The sequence below is a fragment of the Branchiostoma lanceolatum genome, chromosome 13 (genome assembly GCF_035083965.1).
Source record: "Branchiostoma lanceolatum isolate klBraLanc5 chromosome 13, klBraLanc5.hap2, whole genome shotgun sequence".
Lineage (NCBI taxonomy): Eukaryota > Metazoa > Chordata > Leptocardii > Amphioxiformes > Branchiostomatidae > Branchiostoma > Branchiostoma lanceolatum.
In genome coordinates, this window is record NC_089734.1 from 11,729,363 (window position 1) to 11,741,721 (window position 12,359).

At 39.8% G+C, this 12,359-nt stretch overlaps 1 protein-coding gene across 1 annotated transcript in view; it reads left to right on the forward strand.

Moving 5' to 3' along the window:
* Positions 1-291: 291 nt before the first annotated feature.
* The window catches only part of LOC136446681 (rho-related GTP-binding protein RhoN-like), a 50,941-nt gene continuing 38,873 nt past the window's right edge, over positions 292-12,359 (forward strand). Inside the window, exons 1-2 of the mRNA XM_066445149.1 lie at positions 292-738; positions 9,146-9,233. Of these exons, the coding sequence (XP_066301246.1) occupies positions 613-738; positions 9,146-9,233 (214 nt within the window). The 5' untranslated portion in view covers positions 292-612. The remainder of the gene's footprint in view (positions 739-9,145; positions 9,234-12,359) is intronic.

Consider the following 12,359-nt stretch of genomic DNA (forward strand, 5'->3'; position numbering starts at 1 on the left):
AGAGCCTAAAGATCATTAAAGTGTAGTGCCGGCGGCGGAATTTCAGTGTGGCATGGATGTTGTGCAAGTTTAGACGTGTTTCACTAGATCTGGTTTCGTCTAATCGACTCCGATATTTCCTTCTTCTTTTGTTCTGTTTTATCCCGACGTGACAAGATCTTGAATACCCAGACGACTTGAGAAATCGGCCGAGAGTCTTGGTAGTTGTTTCTAGTGCTAGGCGAATCAGCTGTTCTGGAGGAAAACACCACAGCGTAAAAAGTGGACGAACGTGTGGGGAGGGCTAGGGGAGTTTTACCCAACGTGTTCTCGAGGTTCGTATCAACTTTCCAAGCCAGGAAAAAAGGATCGAGCGCTGGATTTTATTGTAGAATTTGTCTGAGATTGTACCAAGATTATTTGAGAAGTCTGTGTTGAGTTGAAAGCTTGTGGAAGGTTTGGGAATTCGTCGGCACGCGGTCGGAGTCTGTCCTGTTTCAGTCCCCTGCTGGAAAGAATTAGAAACATCGCGTCAGATCTCGATCAGGGGTGTGCGCAACGGTGTCTTACAAATCCCCGGGTGGACGTCTTGTGTTAGACTTTGAGGAAGGATTTCCGCTCGGTTCCTTAAAGATGGAAGGAGGAGGAGGAAGCAGTAGCGGCGGGAACGTCTGTAGGTGTAAGTTGATCGTGGTAGGGGACGAGAGAGCGGGCAAGACGGCCTTACTACAAGTCTTCGCGAAGGACAAGTTCTTGGAGGTGGGTTGTTAAATTATGGTATTTTGTGTAATCTACTTATTTGTGCGTATTTAAGTCTGAAAAGTTGAAGCATACAGGAAAAAATGTTACAAGTAAAGATCATTTTGTAAAGTTTTGCCTGATCATGATTATATTATTTCTTGAAACCTCACACCCACATAAAAACAAATTTGTTGAGTGAGTGAATCAGAAAGTAAATAGTTTACCATTACATTAGTGATGTAACATTACTTGCACTTTTACTTTTTGATACAGTCTGTAGTAAAATGTAGGTGTCTATTCACAATGTGATACCCCAATACTGGTACAAGTGGGGTGCAAAATAGCTCAATATTGGCTGTCTATCACAATTATCAGATCAACCAATGAGCAAATGACAGCGCACAATACATTTTTTGGGTTTGTAGAATTATTTGTACATAATTTTTACCAATATGGGTGGGTCTATGACATTGGTCTATGAGTACAGCAAATAGAATTAAAAAACGTGGCAAAAATGTCAATAGTTACAAAATAAGTCAAGTGCGGATGTCCACGCCAGTTAACATCAACAATAACCAATAGTTTTACTATGTTGGCATTTAGCCACCATGATCAATGTGTCTTTTAAAACTTAATGCACTTTTCCTCTTTCATATAATTGGCTTTCTACAATAGGGTTGGGCAAGACAACAATGAACTGTATGTTTTTACTTTGAAGTCGAATTTTCATGATAAAAGTCTTGTCTTGTTTCCTGTGGTGCTGGTTTGGGACTGAGTGTTCACTGTTATGCCTACAATGCATGGCACACAGCCAACGCCATGGTAGACAAGATGATAGCTGTTCAGACAATTCGGTGCCAGTAGTCTACAGAAAGTTGTCTTGTTCATGTCAAGTTTGAGATGTCTGGAAAGAAGATAAGCTTGCTTAAGTATAAAATCTAGTTTTAAACTCAAGTTTGTTAGAATATATGGTTACATACAATATTAGCTTGAAACTGTCATGAACTGATAATAACATAAGCATTTATAAAGTTTCTTTTTTCTTACTCTTATCCGTGACCCCTCCCCTTCTACTTCGACCTTGTTGAAAAGTGGCCATGTGGCCAAACAAACTGAACAAAAATAAAGACTTTAACTTGACTTGACTTCGCTTGAAAAGGCAGACTTAATTTTTTTTTGAATGACATCTTCCTGAGACCCTAAATCTTATTTGAGTTTGAAAGAAAAATTATCATGTCTAGGAGTAGAATGGATTATGACATATGTGCTAATCTTATGAATGGCATCTTCTTTAGGCCCTAAATCTTATTTGAGTTTGAAAGAAAAATTATCACGCATAGGGATAAAATGGATTATGACATATGTACTAATTTTTCGACAGTCTCATGTCATATTCTCAATGTGTGAGACTCACAAATGGCTGGTAGTAAATACTGGATTTGCAGCGACTTGTTACATGTGTGTGAGCACTGTCGCATGTAATTGTCAATCTGTGGAATGGTCCCGGATTCCCATTCTTCTGGAGGAACGCCAAAATCCATACCCAAACTGATGTCATCCATGAAGCCAAGTTTTTGTATGGAAAAAGGAATGAACTAGAACATTCCATAGAATGTATTGTTGCTTCATTTATCATAATTAGGAAAATTTTGTGTGTTGTGTCTACCAGATTTAATCATTTTAACTGAAAAATGTCAACATAATGAAGAGATACAAGTCCACTTAGGTTAGGTCAAATGGGGTCTCTGATATGATATAGATTTTAAAGATATGTCAAAGCTTGTTATTCTATCTGGAAAGTTGGCCTAACACTACTTAGTTCATTGGTTATGCAAGCTTCTGCATCTATTTCATCATAATTGATTGACATTTCAAAAGAAAACTTGAATTCCCACCATACAAGTATACATGTACTAGTGTTCCCTACCAGTTTCTACAGAACTGGAGACTGGGAATAGAACCCATGCCCCCTGTCCAGGACAGGGTCCCTCACACGTGTTGGTTCACCTTAGGTCAACCTTTTTACATCTTACACCTTCCAGCACAACTTGTGCCACCAACAAGGCTTCCGGACCCACTCCAGAAAGCTCAACTGTTTGTATATTGAATCTCCTATGTTTGTATAGCATGAAACCCTGACGTTTTCCACTCATCTTCTTGAAGGAGTTGAGACACTTGAGAAGAAATTGGCCACATATTTGGTGGTCCACAGGGGTTTGCTGTAAAGCATGTGGACAGGGATGGTGGGAAGAGGCACTGTACAACAAGATTGGGAAGGAGAGTGAAGAAATTAAGTTTTACACGGCTGTACCAAGAAGAAAATTCAAGAGAAATATAGCTTCACTCATTGTGTTGTTCTAGCAATCAGAAATGAAAAGGTGGCTACTTGAATACACATCTAAAGATAATGTGTAAAAAGTAATAGTGTAGATGGTGGTAGAATGTACACGAGTATACTGAGTTTAATTTATGTGATGTCCAGAAAATTTTATTTCAGACTTGTAGAAAATTTGGGAAAGGGAAGTGGTAGGGTTATGATGCTTTACAACTTTTGTGTTTGTGACCAATTTAAGTCTTACTTATGAGATAAGAAAGCCAGTATAAAGATAGCAGACTTGCTGTAGAGGCTCTCTTTGCTTAATCTCCAAGCAGATCTCCACAGTGCCAAAATCGTACAAGCTAGCCAGAGAACGGTGCCTGACTGGACCTTCTCTGGCTGACTGGAGCTTCTCTGGCTAGCTTGTACAATTTTGGCATCGTGGAGATCTGCTTGGAGATTACTCTTTGCTCTATTTAGATCTGACACCATCAGCTGAAAAGGGTGTCCACCATTGTTTGCAAGTTTGTTTTGGGGGATTTCGTCTAACACACCAGAAACAGATCGCATTACCATGATGGAGAAAAGAACCAGCATCTTTCCCAACCATGCTAATCACTGAGAACTAAAACCATGAAATGGCTAGATGTGTATCATGGTGGGATTAGCAGATGAAGGAAGAGAAAACAAACATGCACCTGTCAAACCAAACCCCTCAGGGGTGGTGTTGAGCTTTATGGAATTTCCTAATTTCCTCCATGTAGAATTATTAACCAGAAACATGTGATACGTACACAAGAAACAATGCAATTTCAGTCTGCTTTGCATTTATGTAGTAGCATTAATAATTTAGGAACAAAGTCACTTCCTTGCATAGTAAAAGATATGTTACTCATTTCAAAATTTATGTAGACAGCATGCTTAGAGAGGGTCAAACTTTTGATGGAAACCCTTTTGATATTCCAGACAAATTCATCATAATTCCTCCCATGGTACATTGTCATTGTCGATTTCTGTGTAGTAATTTTAGGATAGCATTCTCTTTGTATTCATCTTGCAGTAATTCAAAAGAAGGCCATTGATTAACATTCAGAATACCCATGTGATTTAAAAGACTGCTAAAGCCCTTTTCTCTGAATCTGGCGTGCATCCAACTTTGTGGCCAGTAGTTGCAGACAGTGTTATCTCTTGCAGTCTTGCATGTTCAGCAGAAAAGAAAGCAATTATATAAAAACTAGGAGGCCAGAACATGGCTTTCATCCAAAATCCTTGCCCACATGCATTACAAAACAGCCAAAAGTGGAGTCATGGTCACAGAGTTACTGTAAGTCTTGAAATTTCCGCAGTGGTTTTATTTTCGCAGTATTGCAATAAAATGATGACACCGTGAAATTGTATATCTGTGCTATAGTATTGTATCGACTGCAAACATAAAACACAGCCAAAACCTCCCTCCCACTATTACTACAAAATTAAATCCTTGTGAAAATAGATAAATTAACAGTGTTCAAGTGCAGGATTTCCATTGCACTGCGATATTGAAGATCAGTTGCATCGCAGACCAGTATAGCAAAGCTTTCCCGCTGACAAATGGCCGATGTCAGCTCTCTCCCGTGCAGGTGACGCGTTATGCCTTGGAGGGGGAGAAAATACGAGAGATTTCTAGAAGGCCGATCTGCAGGCGTGACCTTTGAAAGTACATTCCAGTCGCCAGAAACTAAACCTGACCCCTGACCCCCAAAAAGTGCCGCCCAAACGCCACAATCTGGTAACAAAAAGATAACTACCAACTCACTTGATTAAATCATATGTCAATGTCACCCTGCACTCATCTTGCCTCCCTCAGAATACTACAATTTATAGGTGAAGGTTTTGACCATGGGGCAGACATTATATCGACTTACTGAAAATTACGACTGCACCACTTATCGATAAAGATATTGTATGGGTCTCTCTGTAATTTTCGTTTTACGATGGTCCTGTAAATCTGGGAACAGAATTTGACAAATTGCCCTTCTTGCTGGAAATCATGCTGAACTTATATTGCAAATACCTTAGGAGGGCACAGAGGTATAAATATGATTTTATCCAAGCCTAGGAGCGTTCCATTAAATGGTGTGTTCCTCCGGTTCAATTCTCAGGTTTTCTGTGCTCACGAGTAGAGTAGAGTAGAGTAGAGTAGAGTAGAGTAGAGTAGAGTAGAGTAGAGTAGAGTAGAGTAGAGTAGAGTAGAGTAGAGTAGAGTAGAGTAGAGAAGAGTTACGCCTAAAGGCGTATGGATCGTAGAATTCGGCAGAAAAAAGAATAATTAGCCAGTAGAGTCAGTCCACGGTGAAGATCACATTTCGCCCAAGTAGGAGCCTGCAAATGAAACCCTGGCAAATATTCTCGCTATAGCCGGCGTAGTTAGTCTGGTAGAGACTAGAGTAGAGTAGAGTTTACGGTCAGGTAGGATGTTCTTCCAGTTCTCAAGTTCATTCTGAAGAGTGAAGACCCGTCAGTTGGTGTTCTGTTGTTAGTTACAGAGTATACAGTCCTCAACACTTTACCAGTTGTGTACTTTACTGTCTGGAGTCCGTAAGTGGACTTGTGTGTGGTATGTCTGCTTCTGGGGGTCCAACTCTCTAGTCTAAGGGCCCGATGACAGATGGATGCTCCAGAAGTATGTGGGAAGTTCTGGTATGTCCACCAAATATTCCTGCAACAGTAACCTGAAGCCAAGGGCTGTAAAGTCGTCTAAAAAGAGTCCAGTTTGTAAAATACAGACTTCAATCAAGCAGGCTGTATACACTTCAAAGTTTTCTATTCTTGGTGTTCAGAATTCAATTTGTGTCTTATTTGTGTGATATGCACAAAATTATACAAAGTACGTCATACTAAATATCATTTTGATATGTTGGCTGCTCTAGCTAGTAGATGGAAAGAATGTAGAGCCAGGAACTTCCGAAGATGTATATCTTGCGGCAAGTTCAAAAGGCCATGATAAGAAAGAGGTACAATAAAACAATAAGTACAACGAAGTCAACCCATAATCATTAATTAACTACATTTGCAAGGAAAGGAATTCTCACCCATCCCTTGACCCACCCACCCAGAAAAAAGACACCAACATTTTCCCACAGTTGTTTACACAGATGAAAATACAACTTTATTATGTTTACCTTCCCATGATAAATGGCTTTCGTGGGAGATAAATGCCTATCATAAACATCTGGATGATATTTGTCTGCCCATCTCAGTATATCATGTTTCCCCAAGACACAGGTAGCTACATTATCAAGACATAAATTTTCCTCCACAATACTGCCTCCCACCCTGTGACTGTGTGTAAGAAGAGGAAAGGCATGGAGCTAATCTCTAAGCAGATGTTGGAAGGAAAGATTGTAACGAGTTCCGACATCCCAGCCTTTCCGACAGCTGGTCACAAGTTAGAAAAATGGAGCAGTCAAAAAATGTTAGGATCTTCCCTCCCATTATTTGGACGGAGATTAAGATGGGGTATCCTGTGCCTAGCTTCATCAAGGCTGGGCCGCTGTATCTAAGGGTGCCTTTTGCATTTTTGGAGTTCCTTGTAGCTTGACTGATGTCTGGGATTTAGTTGTGGGCCATATCAAGTTTATAACATGGTTCTTGATGACAAGAAGAAATATAGGAAACAAGATTGCGATAACCTCATCTTTGTAGTGACTGAACAGTGCTGCATATCAAATTAAAAAAAAGAGCATTAACTTATTAACTTTTAGCACAAGGATTGGCAGCCATGATGTACTGTAAAAGGGGAAATTTTAGCTGGGATTTAATTTCACGGTATGGAGAAAACTGAGTGCTCGAGGTGGATTTAAATTTGAGGTTGAAACTGCCATGAAGGGTTTTACTGTAAAAGGGAAAATGTTCACGGTAATTTGAAGTTGCACTGAGGTGGCTTTGAAAAACGAACAGCGAACATTTCCCCCTTTACAGTATCTTGTCTCTGTGTGGGGAAAAAGGCTGATGACAAAGAAAAACATTGGTGTGGATGTTAGGAGATGCCCAGCATTTCTGAGATTATTGGAGCCATGTGAGGAGGAAGTGGTTGGAGTTCCGGGGGATGCTGAGTTCCTGTGAAGTTCTGGAACAGATGGACCCATCCCACACATGGAATAGCCTCTACCAGGCTCCAGAGGTGGCTGGGAAGAGTAGAAATTGGCCATATAGAAGACAGATAACATGCTAGAGTAGTTAGCAGGCCGTTGAGTACAGTTTTTCCTGAGGTGGCAATCTGAACTCCCCAGCCAGCTAATGTTGTCTGTCCATTTGGCCACTTTCTACTTTTCTAGTCACCTCTTGACTTGAGTCTGTTAGAGGCTACCACCAGTGACCCCCACACAGAGGGCATGGTAGGGGATTTGTGTGCTCAAATTCTCATCAGCAGTGCCGTGGCATATAGATTTGTATTCAAGAATCTTTAGTGCTAGTCTGAGTACTTATTGAGATGATGGGATTTGTCATGAATCAAGATGGCCAGCACATGCTCTGGAGCCTGCTAGAGGTTACCACCTCCACACAGAGGGCATGGAAGGGTTTTTGTGTACTCAAATTCTCATCAGCAGTGCGGTGGCATAGTTTTAAGAATCTTTAGTACTAGTCTGGCTAGTATTGAGACAGGATTGTCATGATTGAGGATGGCCATCACGTGCTGAAATTTTACATCCAAGTTGAGCCACTATGGGGAATCCTAGGTTCTATGGTTCCCTGAATTGGAGCCAAAATCCAGGTGGCTATTCCAGGAAATAGCAAGAAGGGAGGGCAGGAGGGCAACTCTGAACAAACTGCAGATGATAGTGTCTGAATACAGGATAAAGATAGACTTTATCAATTTTAAGCTGTTCACGTCTTGTCAATCAAATATTAAAGAGTCTATATAAAGTTACTGCGTACTTTTCTTAATAAAATATAAAGGGAGCTATATAAAGGGTAACCTACTAGATTAAACCAATTCCCACAAAACTAGTCAAATTAATTTTTTTTAATTCTCAATAAAATATGAATTGTTGATGAAGGATAGATATCCAGGTAAATAATACTCATATACAAATCAAACTCTACTGGAAAAAAAAATCATGGAGATTACTTCTGGACATTTCGAGTGACATCCATCACTCTTCTTCATCATAGTGTCACTAAAATGCCATAACTCGAACGAAGAAATCATCACTACTTCTACTTCTAGCTATAACTGTTTCCCAAGAATGGTACCATCAAATTTCACAAGTGCATTTCTGTTTTACCTTGCTAGCCCCAAACCACATCCTTCTACATACTTGTACTAGACCGTGTTTATATAGAGAAGAGGCTTGGGCGACTCGTGTAATAACTACCAGTGCAGGGGAATGTCAGGACCAACTGTTAGGCACCACTTCCGAAGGGGTCGCCCTTGGGCCAAGCCCACCCATGTTTGATTAGGTTTAGAAGATGGTGTCTTGGAGATTGTATGGCATCTTTAGTCCCGACAAGGAGACTTAACACAGTGACTACAAAAAAGAGTGGAGGCTTTGTTTCTAGTCTCAGATATAAGCAAGAATTCTTAGGTCTCACATTGTTTGTAACTTGATTGTAAGTTGTTAGTGATTATGAAAAGATAGATTGAAAGATTGATTGAAATAGGTCACAAATAAAAAAATAATGAGTAAAAGAGTGACTGAATGAGAGCAATAGAAATGTGAGCTTTTGTGGTTGACTGTTCAATTTCATAGGCAAAATTAGGTTGGCGATACTCTGATACTAATGATATTATGCTTAGATTAGATTGAATACGCTTCTTCTTATAGTCCTAAATTACCTATAGCAAGGAAGGTAATTCAGTAACATTCTAAGTACAGTACATTTCTATTCAATTACAGTTTGCAAGAGTAGTTACATATATGCTAGACTTTTTGCTTTTACAAAGAAGCGAGAAGAAGTCAAATTCATGTAATGTAGTTTATAATTCTTTGTAGTAATTTGACATTGTATTGATGTATCTGTATACTATTCTTTTGTTATGACCTGTACTTAACCCAGTGGGTATATGTGTACAATAATAAAGGTCTTCAGTCATTCATTCATTATACTTTTATCTCTGTTCTATAGGAGTACGTCCCAACAGTGTTCGAGAACTACAAGGCAGGGTTCGAGGTGGAGAAACAGAGAGTGGAGCTGAGTTTATGGGACACATCAGGTGAGCTAATCTTCCTCCCCTCCCATTGCACCAACCACAGCTCACAGATCAATATGTCTGGCACCCCAGACAATGCCTTCTTAATTACATTTCCTCCCTAGAAGGGAGGGTTTTAGGTTGTGGTTTTCCCAACTGGTCTGGGTTCTATTTGCTGAGGTTCAATACACCCTCTGTGCTTGAGTTGTGATAATTAACCTCCTTCTCTTGAAAGCTTGAAGGGCCAGATATGAGATATTGCCTGGAGTTCTGGCTAAACGATTCTAAATGACTTCCCCTAACCTGGTTTTTGTCAGGCTTTTTTGTGTTGTATAAGTTGTGTTGTTGTTGTTATTCCGCTTTGTGATCGAACACAATATCATTTTTCTGGGTGTGTCAGAATATTGATATTTGTTGTGACAATACAAAGTGCGGAAACTAAATGTCTCGATCCATTAAACGAACTTCGATTTCTGACCAGGAATTCAAGGTCTTGGAGATTGCATCTTTAGAACAAAACTGTTCTTTTTCTTTTTAAACTTTCTTGGAGAACATCACCATTGTGATTTTTGAAACTGCAAATATGTGAACCACTGAGAGATGATGGTGGGCTAGAGTTCATTCTTGTGGAATCATTTCAAAAGTTATAACGATGAGTCACCACGTAAGACTTCAGCAACAAACAGTGGGCAGAAAGCCAAAGTCACAAGTTACAAGAGAGTACATGTAATCATCGATTACTGTTAGGAGCTGTGTGGGAAGTCTCAGCATTGCTGTAGGCGAGAGCAGAGAAACATGCAGGGGAATTGATCTCTGTGCCTGTATTGATACAAGGTTGACTTTGGTCGTGCCCTTTTATGCAAATAGACACAAGACAAAGAATGGACGCAAGTTTGCTGATTCACCAGTGTTGCCTGCAGGCACACACTTTGTTATGTAGGCCTGAACAGGCACAGTCACTCTGCAAACAATGATTTTCTTTAAAAACTAGAACATTCTATCTCGAAAGACAAGGCCATTGTTACACTGTTGGTTTTTACGTATAGGAAAAGGCAGGGTTGTGGATAAACATAGGATGTTCGTATAGGAAAGGCGGGCAGTGAACGCTAGATTGCGTTCAGGAAGCTTACTGGTGTCGCGTAATTACACGAAGAGTCTCCCGGTGAATAGACAGGAGACAGGTGACTATGTAAGGCATGTTTACACAACATTGCGCCAACAATAACGCAGGGGTGTCATCCCTACCACTACCAACACAACAGGTAACACCAGGAGTGTTGGTACAGAAAGTGGTGCTGTGCTGGGCATGTTATTCCTGACCTCCTGGTAGCCATTCCGCAAGAACAACAGCCGCATTGTTGTATCATCTACAGGGAAACAACAACAGAAATGACCTGTAGATTATACAGATGACCTTTCACATTGTTATTGTTTCGTAAGTGAAGATTTTGCCACAGGTTCCCTAACAGGGCTCGAAAGTAGCTCTACTTGGTGAAGTTTTGTTCTTTCCTCATTCAAGTCATTGCAAGCTTGATTTCAAGTGTTGTTTTTTTGCCATAAAGACTATAAGGTAGTTCTTAACAACTTCTATTTAAGGTCCCGTTTAATTGGCTTCTTCAAATGTTTGGCCACAGAAAAGAACGGAAAAATGTAAGTGTTCGTTTAGAATTATTCAGAAAATTTGACACTTTCCAGTCACTAGTTTATGGCAATTTTGTATCATATCAATTTTTCTCAACCGTCTTGTACGATTTTCCTCTTTTTCCCACCATCGCAAAATGTTATACTTTTATTTCAACATATCAAAGACTTATCCGAAGTACGTTTTAACAGGTGGTTTGATTCGCTAATGTAGTCGAATGTACTCTGATAAAAATCTGCTCGTAGAAGGTTTGGTTTCGAGCTTCGAGAGATTATCAGTATGCGCGAGTGAGCATGAATGGCCCCAGTGTTGTTACTGGTGTGGCAGGTAGGGTCCCTTATCAAAGCCTGATGCCGATTCCGTCCTCTCGTGTTGTGTAGCCCGAGGGCTCCCGGGATGTCGCACATACTCCTACCTGTAGATAGACACGTTTCTGTTTGTTTTGAGTATGCACAATTGCATTAAAGAAAGTGTACGACCAAAGAAATTATACATATACAAAGAGAAAGTAGATAACCAAGATGAAATGATAAAAGTGTCGAAAAACGGCCAGATGGACCATAAAAATGTATCTATACATGACCCACTTATTAAATTTCCAGTAATAGTCCTTTTTCTGTATTTTACCTTATGTTCATTTGAATAACAAGATCCTTTTGATTGCCACCCACTAACTTGTATAATGGAATAGCCCACATTGAAGGTTGCTATGAGAAAAGTTATTACCTGTCTGCAAATGTAACTCATGAATTATGTGTATTCATTTTATCTTTCCCGTTCAGGAAGTAAATTCTTACCTGTCTACAATGGTACTCATGAATTATGTGTACTCGAATACAATTCGTATTCATGATGAAGGTTTGAAATAACCCAGTGACTTGGCTTTTATTACCATATTTTTTAACCATTTTAGTCTGAATTTAAGAAGGCAATCTTCTACTACTGTAAAGCTTGAAATGTTTGCAGTGTTTTTGTTTTCGCTCTTTTCTCTGGGACCTTTCCGTTGCAAATTCATGACACCAAGAATACAGCGTTTCCAATGTTTTACTACTGTAAAATTATTTCACCTTGAAAACGTCCTTTTCCCTTCTTCTGTGAAATTAAGTCCCAGCAAAAATAATTGAATTCACAGTATCCAAGAGTTGAGCGTCAGAAGAACGAGCCTGCCAGAAACACATAATGATCTTCCAACCTACCAAAAGCTGCTCGGAGATTATAACCACAATGCACCAGCCCTACGGAGAAAAATCTTCAAGCATTACTTACTGTTCTGGTGGGGAATCTTATGGCCTAGGGTAACAGATTGTTCAATTTCCTAGTGGAAATGTCTCCCCATCCTTTATCATAGCTATTATCTATCAACCAGTCATTTGATGATGTAAACCCCATCCCAAAGGCTCAGGGAAGAGTAATAATTATGTGTGCTGGTACTTTCTGATTGCGGGTGTTGTAGTCGGAAAGGAAAGAGCACAGTAAATATTCCTAATCCATGTAATCTGTCAACTTCT